The sequence below is a fragment of the Pelophylax lessonae genome (assembly GCF_965119305.1).
Source record: "Pelophylax lessonae genome assembly, chromosome: 2".
Classification (NCBI taxonomy): Eukaryota; Metazoa; Chordata; class Amphibia; order Anura; family Ranidae; genus Pelophylax; species Pelophylax lessonae.
The window spans coordinates 560,528,397-560,544,611 of NC_138769.1; the positions used below are offsets into that span (position 1 = coordinate 560,528,397).

The following is a 16,215-nucleotide window of genomic DNA, read 5'->3' on the forward strand; positions in this document are numbered from 1 at the left end:
TTACATCGAGTAAATAGATACCTAACATGTCACTTTATAAAATTGCTCATGGAATGGCGATAAACTTCGATAATTAAAAATCTCCATAGGCAACGCTTTAAAAAATGTTAAGGGTTACTGTACCGGTTTAGAGTTACAGAGTATATCTTGCACTAGAATTACTGCTCTTGCTCTAACAATTGTCTCCATACCTCATGTGTGGTTTGAACACTGTTTACATTTGCGGGTTTTCTTTGGCGGGCGAGCACGTAGTTGTGGGGCGCTTAAAAATGTTTTTTTTTTTTCTTATTTATTTTTACAATATCCCTTAAAAAACAATTTCTGACTACTTTTATTGCTTTCACAATGAATGTTAACTTCCTCCCATCCGCGCTATAGCCGAAGTACGGCTGCAGCGTGGACTCACATTTTCGGGAGGCCGTCTTTAAACGGCCTCCCAGACACAGGCTCCCCGCGCGCTCCCGCTAGCGCGCATCGGGGAAAATCTGTGTCGGCCGTGTCCCTTGGACACAGCCAATCACAGATCGTGGTGAATGGCCAATCACAGCGGCCATTCACCACGTGATCAGACCGTCCAATGAGAGATGATCTCATATGTAAACATATGAGATCATCTCTCATCGCCAGCACTCCTTCCTCACACAGAGACTGCAGTGTGAGGAAGGAGGAGAGCCGTTCAGCCGTCGGGGACACAGAAGAATGTAATCAGGGCACTGATCACCAGTGCCCTGATTACACAAGGTACACTAAACACACTAACTGCCCACCATCAATGCCCACAGTGCCCACCATCAGTGCCCATAGTGCTGCCAGTCAGTGCCCATCACCTAGGCACTGATGAGCACTGACTGGCAGCACTATGGGCACTGAGTGTGGGCACTGATGGTGCTGCCCATCAGTGCCGCACATCAGTGCTCATCAGTGCCACACGTCAGTGTCAATCAGTGCCGCCCGTCAGTGCCCATCAGTGCTGCCCGTCAGTGCCCATCAGTGCCACCTCATCAGTGCCCATAAGTGCCACCTCATCAGTGCCCATCAGTGCAGCCTATCAGTGCCCATCAGTGCCGCCTCATCAGCGCACATCAGTGAAGGAGAAAAATTTATTTATTTTCAAAATTTACTCGCAGAAAATAAGAAAAACTTTTTTTTTTTCAAAATTTTCTGTCTTTTTTTCTTTTTTTTTGTAAAAAATAAAAAACCCAGAGATTATTAAATACCACCAAAAGAAAGCTCTATTTGTGTGAAAAAAATGATAAAAATGTCATATGGGTACAGTGTAGCATGACCGCGCAATTGTCATTCAAAGTGTGAGAGCACTGAAAGCTAAAAATTGGTCTGGATGGGAAGGGGGTTTAAGTGCACAGAAGGCAAGTGGTTAACATTCCTTGTGCCAGTAACAGGCAATGACAGGTACTCTTTATGGAGGGATCGGGGGTCTAAAAGAGCCAAAAAAAGCCACGCTAGTTGAAAATGTGATATAAACAATTCAATAACCAATAATCCAATGGTGACATAATTATTGTGATTAAAAATATTAAAGTATAGAAAGTTTATGTGAAGAAAAATAGTGAAGAAGATCCTCATCTGCAAAAAATTATCTTTAAAAGTTCTGACGCCAAAATGAATGGGAGCTCTTTAAGTGGCACCCACCATCTCAGTTAACAGGGGTGCTTACTGGATCGTGTGGACCTTCCATTGCTAGAAAGGTTAACCAAGCTTTGGTAGTAACCCTTGATGGGAAGCTGTAAACAGATATACCCTCCTATGGTCTCAGACACCTATCACTTATCTCCAGGCCAGCCGAATGATGTGCCACGGATCAGGGTATAAAAGAAGAGAATGTCCCAATAGTGATAAACAGTATAAACTCTTTATTAAAAATTTTAGTTTGCACTTCCATGAATCGTGTAAAGATCAGCTTGTAAAAAAATAATTGCTGGTTAAGAAGCAGGAACTGTCCACCCGTGCTTACCGGGTCAGTGGGGACGCAGTGATGTCAGCACGCAGCCTTGCCCAACATGTTTAGGTAAAAGTAACGTCTTCCAGGGCACTACCGCGAATGATAACTGTCACGTCTAATGGCTGTTGTCATAACTGATTATATGCGGAGCACTATGGCAATTACAGATCAGACAGAGGCTAAGATGGCAGCTTCCTTGGCTGTAAAGGATAGTAGGGTTCAGTTCCATGTTAAGTTTGCAATTGCTAAAAATGTGAATGACATTCCAGGCAATTTAAGTGTAACTATGGCCAAAATCCATCCATACAAGTAAAGGCCCATACACACGATAAGAAAATCTGAAGGGAAATTTCGTCCGACGACCGATCTGCCGATTTTCGGATTGTTAGTATGGTGCTTTCGACAGCCGACTCCGACTTTTCGGCCGAAAAAATCCTGATGTGCAGGCTATAAAATTTTTATTGTCCGTCAACACAACGTCCGATTTTCGTCTCATTAGTACAGTTTTCTACGGAAAAAATCTTAAGAGCAAGACTAGGCATGCTCAGAGACGAAAGAAAACATACAAAACAATCCAACACATGACATCACTTCTGAAGTAGAATTCTGTCTTACGGGAAAATTCGTATGAAAATAACCTCTTCACTTTCCACATCAGACTAGCATGCCACAAAAAATGGACGACAGATCGTTCGATAATCTGATCGTGTGTACGTGGCTTTAGACTGTTAGGCTTAATTGTTCTGTATCCTGACACCCATACACACTTTGTTCATTTTTTAAATAATAAAACAAATTTTATAAATATTATATTTTTTTTATAAAGGAAGCTTGTGACTCTTCTGGCGGGGGTTGGGGGGGGGGGGCTTTTGCCCCCTTAAAATGTGTCACTGTTGAAGATGCCTTCACTTGTTCCAATGCTTTGTGACACTGGACTAGAAACAACCATCTGGATAAGAAATTTTTCTGATTTGCATACTTGTTCTGGGTTAGTTATTCAAAAAAGTTTTGAAGCCAGTATAGCAGCCAGGCAACTGGTATTTTCAGAATAAGCAATGTAGCTCTGGTATTTTGTGAAGAACAGCTTTATTTCAACACACATTGATATGATATGATTATGTTTAATATATAGGACAACATTTCTTAAGTTTTATTTTATAATGTGGTATTGACAATTTGCCGATCTACATTTGGTTCACAGATTTAAAAAAATGCTGCAAATTTTATTTACAATACATTACAGGCTATACACATGTACTACCTTTACATAGAGAATTCTACCTTTATAAAACTGCAATCAATATTATTTACATTATTTATGTCGTCTCAAACATACAGTAGTAACTCTGTGGCACGGGCAAAAATAATCTTTGCCAGATTTAGAAACCCAAACAAAAAATTGTGGGCAAAGCCTTGGTGTTAACATTAACAAGGGGATACTGTACATCTGGAATACTGTACTTCTCTGAGCTATAACAGGGACAAAGGTTTCTCATTTTTAGTTATATGCATCTTCTTATCCCTATAATTCTGAACCCATTCCAAAATTACATTGATTTAAGCCCAGAATTATGTAACTATATGTACCTTGTACATTTCTGCAGTTTTTGTTTCCTATATGAATAAAAAAAACATGTTTCTGTGTAGAAAATAATGTGCACATTTTATGAAGCTTGAATGTATCACCACTACATTTGGAGAGGTGGATTCCAAAAAATGTTTGTACTATTAGGAACCTCTGCACATTCTGTGCTAGACATAAGTTGACCATACACTAGTGGATTTTTTTTCAAACAAACCTTCATTCAAACATTCATGCAAAAATCCTCATCAGTATATTTGAAAACATGACAAATATTGTTCAAAAGTACTTAAAACAGAATTTGCCTCTTCAGTTTTGGAGTGAATGGACTTTCCTGAAGGAAAACCACATTCACTGTTCGAAATTCCTACTATAAACGTGTTCCATCCTGCTCCAAGTTTTCTCGTCACTGCGGATGAAAACTAATGTTGGTTTTACCCCACTAATAATTAGAAAATCAAAGAAATGTTCTTAAAACAAACATTTTTAAACTAAAATTCTACTAGTGTATTACCAGCTATAGTTAAAGCGGAGTTCCGGCCAATTTTGCAACTTTAGTGATTCCTGGAGTGCTATGCTGATCAACAATTGGGCATTCTAAATTTTTTTCGGAGGTCCGTTACCTTATTTTCAGGGCATTTTTGATTGTACTTCCTCCGTCTCCCCCCTCTGTGGCCACAGCCACCGAGATCACTTCTGCCTTTGCATTGCATCCTGGGAGCTGTTTGTCACCACTCCCTGAACACTCCCTGGAATCAGGAAGTAGGACACAGTAGATTACACTGCGGCTTCAGATGCCCACATCCAAGATGGCCATGCCCAGACAGCATTTTTAAAAGTAAGATTTTGACTAAAATCCAATACTGTACACCTTGTAAGTATGAGAATAGCGGTTCTGTAAAGGGCGATGGATTAGTATTATAGGGGTATTTTTAGTTAAAAAAGGTATTTGAGGCTGGAACTCCGCTTTAATAAAGGTTACAAAGACAAGTATCTCTTTATTATTAAAGGTAGAAGGTTGGTTTTACCCCACTTATGATTCGAAAATCAAAGGAACGTTCTTAAAACAAACATTTTTCAGCACAAATTCTACTAGTGTATTACCAGCTATAGTTAATAAAGGTTACAAAGACAAGTATCTCTTTATTATTAAAGGTAGAAGGATTGTGTGTTGGGTCTGCAATAAAGGCAATCTAAATGAGTTGCCTCCTTTTTCTACAAGGTGCAAAAGCCCTTTAGCATATGCTGTCATGTGGCATACAACAGTCATAAGAATCCTCTGGTTAAAGTAACCTCCATTTTACGAAGGATCTTTTACTATGAGCATTTGTATGTGTGTGTTTGTGTTTTTCTAGATAATTGGTCATATGCTTCTTGTTTAGGGAATTGCATAATCTAATCATGTTACATGCAGTGAACTAAAAGATTACAAATTCAATGCTTTCATTTATCCGAAAAATATCCAAACCTTATACAATTATATATGCATGTTTTATTTTTACATTTTTTTTCTCTATGTAATGAAATACTTTACAAGCACTTATAAAAATGTAATAAGGTAAAAGTTTAGAATTTACAATACCAGCATACTCTTTAAACAGAACTATCTTCATAAGCTAAAATGTTTGTTTGCATGTATTCAGACATGAAATTTGCTTTTATATAAATATCAACTTTATATACAACTCCAACCAAAACCTTTCTATTGTTTTAAAAATAGTTGGTATGTTTAACACCTCTGTAGGGTTTTTCTGCAGTCTTGGTCCTTTGGAGAGATTTTCAATCACTTGCTGTCTTAATAATTCCTCTATCAAAAACATAAACATCATAAAAACCTGATAGAGGTTGTTACCCTTCTGTACTTTACTTTAAAAAGTTTTTTATTTATGTTTCTGTCTCCTTTGGAGAAGTTCTCTTTAGCTTCATGGTCTATTGCCCATACACGATACAATCTGTTTATTTTTGTACCATCTCTTTAAGATTCAATGACAGCTGTGTTTGAGAGTCTGATGATCAACCCAATAAATTATGGAAAAATGTAATTAAATTAGGGATGAGGTTTGGGCTGGCAGCGAATCCCGGGGAAGTTTGTTTGAACTGTCGGCTTCAAAAAATTTGCAGATTCACCACCAGAAATAAGGAACAATATACAATGCAATGCATTGGCTTTGGCCCTGGTAAGATAGTCACAAGAGGCCATAATGGGAAGGAACTGATAACCCATACTTCTTTTACAAAAGGCTGGGCTAACAGAAATTATGTTGGTGTGTTTTGAAGATGTTAGGGAGATCTAAAAAAAACTCTGTGTATGGAGAGATACTGTACTTTTTAATTGTAATGCAGAGAGTCTTGCATGCTACCATGCGTGTCCACCACTACAAATTTGATAATATGTTGTGGAACTAGCTGCAGATACTGATCACACTCCCATTAAATGTGCTAGCTCAAATTCAGAACATAAGCCCCGGTTCACACTAGGGCGACCTGTGAGGCGACCTGGTCGCCTCACAGGTCGCCGCAGGTCGCCTCCTATAGGGAAGCTGCGGACCCGTTCTAATAGGAGCGACACAAGTCGCTCCGACCTAGAAAAAGGGTCCGGAGCTTCTTTGGGGCGACCAGGAGGCGACCGCCATAGACTTCAATGTTATGAAGTCCGTGGCGGCCGCTCCGAGGTCGCGGCGCGCTGCTCGCACCGCGATCTCGGAGGTCGCCCCTGGAAGTAGCGTCGCGGTAGTGTGAACCGGCGCTTAGTGTCACGCTTCATTCCCATTAATGTTTAGATATAAACAACAAAAAATGTAAACAAAATATGTTGTGTACAGAATCTTATATTAAATGTTTCAAACATTCAATATAAGTATAGTGTGGTCCATAATTCCTAAATTCCCATATGCAGTGATTATTTCTATATAATAGTGATCAATATCCTTAAAGCCCGTGAAAGTGATTTGCCTCCTCACTCGTGCTCTCCCCTCCTGATTGAAGGCTCACCTAATAGGATGTGACCCCACAAGTAATAATATAAGTGTGAAACATTTAATATAAGATTCTGTATACATTTTTTTTTTTGTTTACATTTTTTGTTGTTTATGTCTACACATTACTGGGAATGAAGCACGACACCTATATGTTTTGACTTTTTAATTGTTCTTTTATTTTTTTATTGAAATGTTGAAATTAGTACTTTTCCCCTGTGGCAGTGTCCATCTTCCACTGCCTTTTGTTTCACATAAGCTTGCTTATTAGACCTACAAATGCCCAGAGTTGAATACCAAGTTTCTCCCAATGAACTTCAATAGAGTTCACTGCAAAGTTTTTAAACTTCAAACAAGATTCCCAAAACTGTTTGCAAATCAAACCAAGGCAGATTCGCTCATCGCTAATAATCATGTAGACCTGCACGCTAGGCCAGTTAATAAGGAAAATATCGCCAGTGGAACACCAAAAGGACAAAATATCGTATCCTCCATATTCTATCTTAAACAAAAATGAATTATTTTGTCAGGATTCCTTCTTTAAGCCTAAGGCACAGTAGACCTGTGCCTATGGGAGGCAGAGTGTCCATGTTAGAATTTTATCATCAGAATAATTAAGTAAGAAAAAAGGGAAAACTGGAGCATTAAGTACCTAAAGCTCCAAAATGACCATTTGGAGAAACAAACTTGTTTGTACTTTTGTATATTATTAACTTTCTAAAAAACCTGGGTTATGTGACAGCTTATCAGGATAATTTTACATGTGTATCAAAATGTTTCTTGCTGCTTATTAACATTAATTACTGATGGACATGATTGCTTTTACAGAATTACAACATTTTGTCTGCCCACTTCCATGTTGCCATTATATCCTAGACTTAGAGCCTGCTTCTAGGCTAGGTTGGTAGCAATGCTAAAAGATGTATGGCTCTTTGTGCTTTTTTCAGTTATATGGAACACTTCTCTTTTCTATAGAATACGGACTTGATTAGGAAGAATACATTTAATTAATAGATCATTTTGTAACATGTTTCATTAGTATATTCATCAGTTGTTTTCACAACACCTTTCTCAATTATCATTGTAGGTGAGCATGCATCCACCTCAGTCAACATCAGTCTTTTTCAGACTTTGGCTCTTCTCCTGTTGCTGCAGTTGCTTCATCCTTCGTATTGTCTAAAAAGAATAGAAGAGGACAATAATTAACTTTTAATTTATTAAAGTTTTAGTAATTCTAAAAGTGCCCAAACATAGGACAATTAGCATGACTAATTGAAAATGTACTGTTATTTTTAGTGGATACACAGTTTTCTTTAAAAATACCTTAGAAGAAGAAATATCCCTTTTTTATTTTTACAGTATTTAGTTCTGTCTCGTCTTCTTAGGTGCCCTGCAATGCTAGTTGCTATGTCAAACAGAGCACCCCCCTTCCCCAGCGCATAGATGCTCAACACTGCAGCTAGCAAAGAGACTGGTGCTTTGCTAATGAGCACATGTCTCCAGGCTGCCAGTACTTGCTGGAAGCATGAGGGATGTAGAGGAAGGTGAGACTTGTCAGCCTCACCTCCCTTTGCATTTCTTTTGTTGGTGCTTGCCTAATCATTGACCAATCTTGACAAAGCAACAGGGGTCAGATGTCAAAGGTCTGTGGGCACCACCATATGTAATGATACTTCATTCTTGGCTTAATATGTGTTCTGATTGGCCTTAACACAGGCACTGTGCAAAGGCAGGAGCTTAGCTTATATTATTTGTAACATAAAATGTATGATTTCCTATTGCAAATATGGATTCTACTCTGTATTGTGGTGTAATATATGATTTGTCTAGTTGCTTTAATATTTATTTCATTTCTGTGCGAGGTGCTGCATAAAATATCAATAGGTCAAAATGAACTTGCCAGGCACATGACACGATGTCCTAAACTAAAGCCAAAGTCTCTAAAATGTCTCCAGTATTATATTTCCCCTAGTCTGCAGGAAGTAGTGACATGGTTGACAGTAGTTAGTAACCTGCATAGATACTCAGGGCAGTCATCTGCTCTTGGCTTGAAATCACAGCCGGTCTTTTCCGACTGTAAATGATTGATTTATGTACCAAGTCTCAATTATATATCATTCATTCTATTGTCTTGTGTATTCACGAGATACACAAAACACTTTTCTATACCTAAATATCGGTGAAATATTTGTTTTATTCAAAAACCAAGTGGCCACTTCTAGAAATATATTTTTCACATATGTATGCTTTCATTAAACAAATGTATATGCATTTTAAAATTCTGCCTTTACTACTCCCTAAATGGTATTATTCTGTTTTGGTAAAACAATCCCCATCTTTCACTTTATCAGAACGAAAGTGGGAAGTTATGGCTCAATGCATTGCACAACATGTTTTTAGACCTTGGAAACTTGGTGGGGAAGTGTCTAATGGAATTTTATAGAAGTGATGGGATACAGGGACAGCTTCAGAAGTGTAATTAATGATAGTCTTTTTTTAATAGTCTAATGAGCAGAAAGGTGTCATAGGAAGGTGTAGTGCAGCAACAGAATACATAGTTACATTTACTTAGTTTACATAGTTATATTGGTCCAGCTTGGCTGATACCATACCTGGCCATCTCCCGTGGAATTCCCTGGTGACATCACCACCCCACCTCTCAACCACTCTCAAAGCATTCTCTGAATGGTGCCCATGCTGTGCGTCTGATCTTCTGTGTTCACAATGCAGCAGGTCAGCCACTCATCACAGCACCTGGAAGCTGATGGAGATCACTGAAGTAGCCATGTCTATTTTTGTGGTTTCCATCTTCCAATGTTACATTGATCTAAGATGGCTCAATGTAACTATATAAAAATTTACCATACCTGGATTTCATCTTTGAAAATATATAGCCAGGTAAAGTAAGTCACATAAATGGATTTCAGCTGTTTATTTCTTTGTTTGACTGGCATTCTTTTTTGAAGCAAACTTTCCATGTTGAAATGGTTCTAAAAGTAGAAGTTTTTTTAATCTTAAAGCGTATGCAATATGGTGCAGCGCCAAAAATTCAGAATACAATTAAACAGCTTAGTCCAAAAAGGGAATGTCCTTGGATAGAAGAGGTAATCCCCACACCAAATGCCGTGAATCTTGAGAGCACACGTCACCACTGTGTCAGGAGGAAAAACTGCTTACCAGAAGATGATGACCCTTAAAGTCAAAACGAATGTGTGGAAAGCCTATGTACTTATATCTGCAATGAGGCCGGATTGACAAGGCCAGCAATCAGTATTCCTCTTCTCCAACATCAGGCACATACACACCAACAAGTAATCGACCCACCTCAGAGGCAAAAGCACTCAAATAGTGTAGTAGTTCTAAAACCAATTTATTGCATATAGACGTCTACTGATGATGAAAGGTGTAAGCGACACGACGCAAGCACGCCACGCTGCGGCCATCTTTGTTCACCTTTCTACATGTTTGTTATTATCTGTATACATGTGAGTGTATCCGGCTTGTTTTATGCAATAAATTGGTTTTAGAACTACTACACTATTTGAGTGCTTTTGCCTCTAAGGTGGGTCGATTACTTGTTGGTGTGTATCTGCCTGATGTTGGAGAAGAGGAATACTAATTGCTGGCCTGGTCAATCCGGCCTCATTGCAGATAGAAGTATATGGGCTTTCCACACATTTGTTTTGACCACTCTATAATTTGAGGGTCATCATCTTCTGGTAAGCAGGTTTTTCTTCTGACACAGTGGTGTCGTGTGCTCTTAAGATTTACGATTTACGGCATCTGGTGTGGGTATTACCTCTTCTATCCAAGGACATTCCTTTATTGGACAGAGCTTCTTCATTGTATTTTCAATTTTTGGCGCTGCACCCTATTGCATAATGTTTCTTTGCGGGTCACAATCTTACCTATTGGTGCTAGCTGCCTCCAATTTACTCATTCATTCATTTTACTTATTTGATAAGCACAGATATATATATATTTTTTCTCTTACGTCCTCCGACAGTCGCCGCCCACTCATACAGTCTTCACCAATGGGGTATTGACTTCCTCTCCACAGGAGTAGCTAGGCATAAGACTTGCTAAGAACAAAGCATTTACATAGACACACCCATGGGGGCTGTCCCACTGGTCCAATACCCCCCTGCAATAGCCATCCCAACTCAGTTTGTCTTTTGCCTAGTTAAGGAGTAGATAGGCTTCCCTGTGCTGGGGCTACAGTCTCAGCCTTCTTCAATTTTATGATTTTCTTTTTTGCAAATGTCATTTTTCTTTGCATTACTAGCTGTTTTATTTTGTCAGCGTTAGTTAGTCGGATCTTCGGATGAAGACGGCGTTTGCGGAGCTGGGAATCGGACTGGTCGTCCTGGTTCTCCGGGACAGAGGGTCAGATGGAATCCCAGCCCGCCATCGAGCGTTTAGCGGGCTAGGTGTTCGCCCTGGCCTCGCAAGCGACCCATCCCTGTCCTCAGCGATGCAGCCTGTGGGGTGGCTACCTCACCGGACACATTCACGGTTCGTCCATGCACTACTGGTGTCCTGCGTTTTTTGGCTGACGGCACTCCCCTGCCATCTGAGGGTGGGTGGTTTCCCGCTTTATATGAGGCACCCCACGCCATCGAGTACAGGTAAGGTTGCAGGGGTGGATGATTCCCCCCTGGGACGCCCGAAGAACGCACAGCTATGGATGCGCTGATTCTTGCCATAAAAGAAACACTACATTTAAAGGATGAGCCCAATCCTCCGGGCATTGTGTCTTCTTTTGGTACACACAGGACCCACAAGACGGCGCAGGTTTTCCGTTGCCCCGCTGAGTTTCATCACACAGTGAATGAGCAATTGAGCAATTTGAAACACACCTTTACGGTGCCAAAAAGGTTTCAACTTCTTTATCCCTTTGCGTCTCCTACGGTTTCGCGCTGGTGTGTGGGTCCTCAGGTGGATCACACTGTGGCCAGATTGAATAAGGCTACTCTGGTTCCCACCGAAGATTCTCCGGTATTTAGGGATCCTAGGGATAGGAGGCTGGAATCTCTTGCCCGTCATGCTTACATGGTGGCGGGTTCCATGCTAAAACCTATTTTTGCCTCTGTTATGGTGGCTCAGGCTGTGGCGGATTGGACCAAGGTGCTCAGACGCACCCTCGTGGCTGATTCTGCCCCCCCCCCCACTACCGTGGAGATGGTGGACCAGATTTATCAAGGGGTCATGTATTTGTGCGATGCGGCCTTGAATGAGGCCCCGTTAGCCGCGCGCCTGTCCAGTGTCGTGGTGATTAACCGTCGACTGATTTGGTTGAAAAGCTGGTCGGCTGACCAAAAATCCAGAAAGACGGTGGTTGATATTCCCTATGCGGGGTCTCGCCTTTTTGGAGATTCCCTGGATGAATTGATTAAAGGAGTCACTGGGGGCAAGAGCACTCTGCTGCCCCAGAATCCTAAGGGCAAGTTTTTCCGCGGCAAGCGGGGTCCCGCCTTTAAACCAAATCAGGGGTCCTTTCGTGCCTTCAAGGCACAGAACAAGGGAAAACCCTTCAAGGGCCAGGGTGGCCAGAGAAAGCCCTGGGCCGGCAAACCAAAATCTGGCCAGGCTGGTGCGGCGGCTCAGTCCGTCTCTGCCTGAAGGGGCGCCCTCACCCATTTCAGGGGTGGGGTGACGTTTGCGCGGTTTCCTACAACCTTGGCTGCTCCAAATTCCGTACAGGTGGGTTCAGGAAATCATTCGATCAGGGTACAAGATCGAATTTCTTTCACGGCCGGCAGACAGATTCTTTCCCTCAAATCTTCATTTGACCCCAGGGCGGTTACAAGACCTGCATCAAGCGGTACAGGATCTCCTCGTCCAGGGGGTAATCATCCCGGTGCCTTATCAGGACAGGTTTCGGGGGTTTTACTCGAATCTGTTCACTGTGCCCAGAAAGGAGGGCAAAGTGCGTCCGATTCTGGACTTAAAGGCTCTGAACCGCTTTGTGCGCATTCGAAAGTTCCACATGGAATTGCTCCGCTCGGTGGTGGCCTCCCTGAGTCCGGAAGAATTCTTGGCCTCGATCGATCTAAAGGATGTGTATTTACACATCCCCATTTTCAAGGGTCATCAGAGGTACCTCCGATTCGCTATCGCGGAGGATCATTATCAGTTTGTGGCATTACCTTTTGGTCTCGCTTCGGCACCAAGGGTCTTTACCAAAGTGTTGGCGCCTGTTCTGGGCCTGTTGCGGGCACAGGGCGTTGCGGTCTTGGGATATCTGGACGATCTCCTGTTAAGATCGAGTGCCAGTCAGAGCCTGTTGCGCGATCTGTCCACCACGGTCCAGACGCTCCAGGAGTTTGACCTTGTCTCCTTCGGTTCGTCTCCCATATTTGGGAATGGTTCTGGACTCTGCTCAAGCAAAGTTGTTCTTACCGGAGGACAAGCTCCGGACCCTGCAGTCCGAGGTCAGGTCCCTCAGGGACAACGACTCCTCGTCGCTCAGGACCTGTATGCGGTCCCTGGGGTTGATGGTATCAGCCTTCGAGGCAATACCATTTGCACAGTTTCACACGCGATCTCTTCAAGCGGAGATCCTGGCCAGGTGGGACAGACTACCTCAGTCCTTGGACCTGAGAGTCGCCAAACTAGAATGGATCCCTTGTGGTGGTTTCAGTCCCCGGCTGTGTCTGAATGAAAATCCTTCCAGCCAATTCTGTGGATGGTGATAACTACAGATGCCAGCCTGTCGGGCTGGGGTGGCGTCCTGGGCAACCTGTCTGCCCAGGGCACTTGGTCAGAGGAGGAATCCTGCCTTCCGATAAACATTTTGGAATTGAGAGCGATCAGGCTGTGCCTGTTCCACTGGTCGGATCGTCTTCAGGGCCGTCCTGTACGGGTGCAGACGGACAATGCCACTGCGGTGGATTACATCAACCACCAAGGGGGCACCAGGAGTGCCCGGGCGGGCCAGGAAGTGACCAGCATTCTGTCTTGGGCCGAGACTCATGTTCCGGCAATATCGGCAGTTCACATTCCGGGTGTAGAAAATTGGCAGGCCGATTATCTGAGCCGCCAGACCCTGAACCAGGGGGAATGGTCCCTTCACCGGAGGTGTTTCAAATACTGTGTGCGAAATGGGGATCCCTGGATGTGGACCTGTTCGCGTCTCGGCTAAAAATCAAGGTGGAAAGGTTCGTGGCAAGAACGCGCGATCCTCTGGCAGATGCCGCGGATGCGCTGGTGGTGCCTTGGCATCAGTATCGTCTGATATATGCCTTTCCTCCGATTCAGGTGTTGTCCAGGTTCCTTCGCAGGTTGACCTTGGAACCAACATTGGTGATTCTGGTGGCGCCGGACTGGCCACGCCGGTCCTGGTACGCAGACATCGTTCACCTGGCCTGCCAATGCGAGAAGATCTTCTGTCTCAGGTACCGATCTTCCATCCTGCTTTACAGTCGCTGGCTTTAACGGCATGGCTGTTGAAAGCCAGGTCCTTAGAGACAGGGGTCTCTCCTACTTTAATCAGGGCTAGAAAAGCCTCGTCTGGTAAGATTTATTACCGTACATGGAAAGCTTATTTTGCCTGGTGTGAGTCCAGGGGCTTCTCTCCTCGTTCTTACTCGGTGGCGAGAGTGTTGGCTTTCCTTCAGTCTGGTGTGGACCAGCGCCTTGCGTTGGCCACGATTAAGGGCCAGGTATCTGCACTGGCTGTTCTTTTTCAGCGCCCTGTGGCGTCTAACTCTTTGATTCGCACCTTCATTCAAGGTGTGCGTCACTTGGCCCCTCCTAGAAGGGAGCCCCTACCTCCATGGGACTTGAACTTGGTTCTCTCCGTGTTGCAACGTTCCCTGTTTGAAAACATCAGGGAAGTTTCGTTACCTCTGCTGTCTAAAAAGGTTGCCTTTCTGGTGGCGATCACTACGGCTCGCAGAGTGTCGGAATTGGCGGCGTTGTCCTGCCGCTCCCCTTACCTGGTGGTTCATAGGGATAAGGTGGTCTTGCGACCTAACCCATCCTTTCTTCCAAAGGTGGTTTCGGTTTTTCACCTTAATGAGGACATTGTTTTACCTTCGCTCTGTGCGAATCCTAAGCATCCTAAGGAGATTGCCTTGCATTCGTTGGATGTTGTCAGGGCGATCAGGGTTTACCTGTCGTCTACTGAATCCTTTCGAAAATCGGATTCTCTCTTTGTCCTTCCTGAGGGACCTCGGAAGGGTATGGTTGCATCTGCGGCGACCATTTCCAAATGGATCAGACAGACAACTGTTCAGGCCTATTCGTTGAGGGAAAGCGGTGAGTACGTCCTGGGCCCTCCGGCATCAGGCTTCGGTGGCCCAGGTGTGCAAGGCTGCGACTTGGTCGTCAGTGCACACTTTTTCCAAATTCTACAAAATTGATGTTCTGGCATCGGCTGATGCCTCCTTTGGCCGCAAAGTTCTTTGCGCGGCAGTGCCGTAGGGGACCCTGTTTGTTGTTGCGGGTCCCTGGCTGTTGGGGTTGTACCCCCTTGGTTATTTGCTTTCCTGGGTTATTGCTCCTGTTGAGCTTTCTTGTTGCCCAGAAGGTTCCCTTGCTGTTCATGTAAGGTTCCTTTCTCTGATGGGGGTACTGCGTTGCCTTTCTGACTGTTGCGTTTCCCACCCCTCATGTCTACACTGCTTTGGGACATCCCCATTGGTGAAGCCCCTCGTTTGGGGTTCTTATACACTTAACTGCTTGCTACCAAACTGAGTTGGGATGGCTATTGCAGGGGGGTATTGGACCAGTGGGACAGCCCCCATGGGTGTGTCTATGTAAATAGTTTGTTCTTAACAAGTCTTATGCCTAGCTACTCCCGTGGAGAGGAAGTCAATACCCCATTGGTGAAGACTGTATGAGTGGGCGGCAACTGTCGGAGGACTCAGAGAAAGGAATTTTACAGTAAGATTTTACAAAAATTCTGTTTTTTTTTTATCTTAAAACATTTTATTCATTAGGGTAAAAAACCTTTTGTGTTCACCTCCACCACGGTTTGTGCATTTTACACATCTTGATTAATGAAGAACTCTAGATGCAACCTGAGACATCTTCAGCTATGCTAGTCACATTGACTTTTGGCAAAGTACCATACATGTTGGTCACCAGGTGTTTAAAGGTGCTTAAACCTTATAACAACAATATCACCACTCTATGAGCACTATTATTGGATACCGCAGCTAAAACTGCCTGCACACACATTGTGCTGATGGTCGGGGTGGAGCTATGACCAGGATCAGTAAGCTCCTCCCTCCTCCTCTGGGTTACATCCTGCATGTGCTGTGAGATAGTCTGTGGCTGCTGCTTTTCTCTTGCTGGCTTGAGCAGTGCTGTTTAACAATACCTATTCCTTCATCATCAGATGTGCTCTGCAGGATGATGGCTTCTGACCTTGCAATTATCGATCATATGCCAAATCATATAGAATACATTCCAAGGTGGAGGTAGAGGTATTGTTGAATTGCACTGCTCCAGCTATGCAGAGAGGAGAGTTTATCTCAGAAAGGTAAAACCCACAGACTAAAAATGTTTGACCCATCTTTTGTTAAAAAAAAAAAAATGTTTGACCTGCCCAGCCGACCTAAATTGGTCCTTAATCACTTGACCTCCAGAAGATCCCCCCCCCCCCCTTCCTTCATAACCAGGTCATTTTTTGCTATACGGCACTGCATTACTTTAACTGACAATTGTACGGTCTTGCAACGCTGTACACA

General features: G+C 43.2%; 1 protein-coding gene across 1 annotated transcript in view; it reads right to left on the reverse strand.

The window, feature by feature from the left end:
• Positions 1-7,309: 7,309 nt before the first annotated feature.
• Positions 7,310-16,215, reverse strand: part of LOC309547838 (protein LBH-like) — a 55,859-nt gene continuing 46,953 nt past the window's right edge. The window contains exon 4 of the mRNA XM_082247843.1: positions 7,310-7,693. Coding sequence (XP_082103969.1) covers positions 7,632-7,693 — 62 coding nt within the window. The 3' untranslated portion in view covers positions 7,310-7,631. The remainder of the gene's footprint in view (positions 7,694-16,215) is intronic.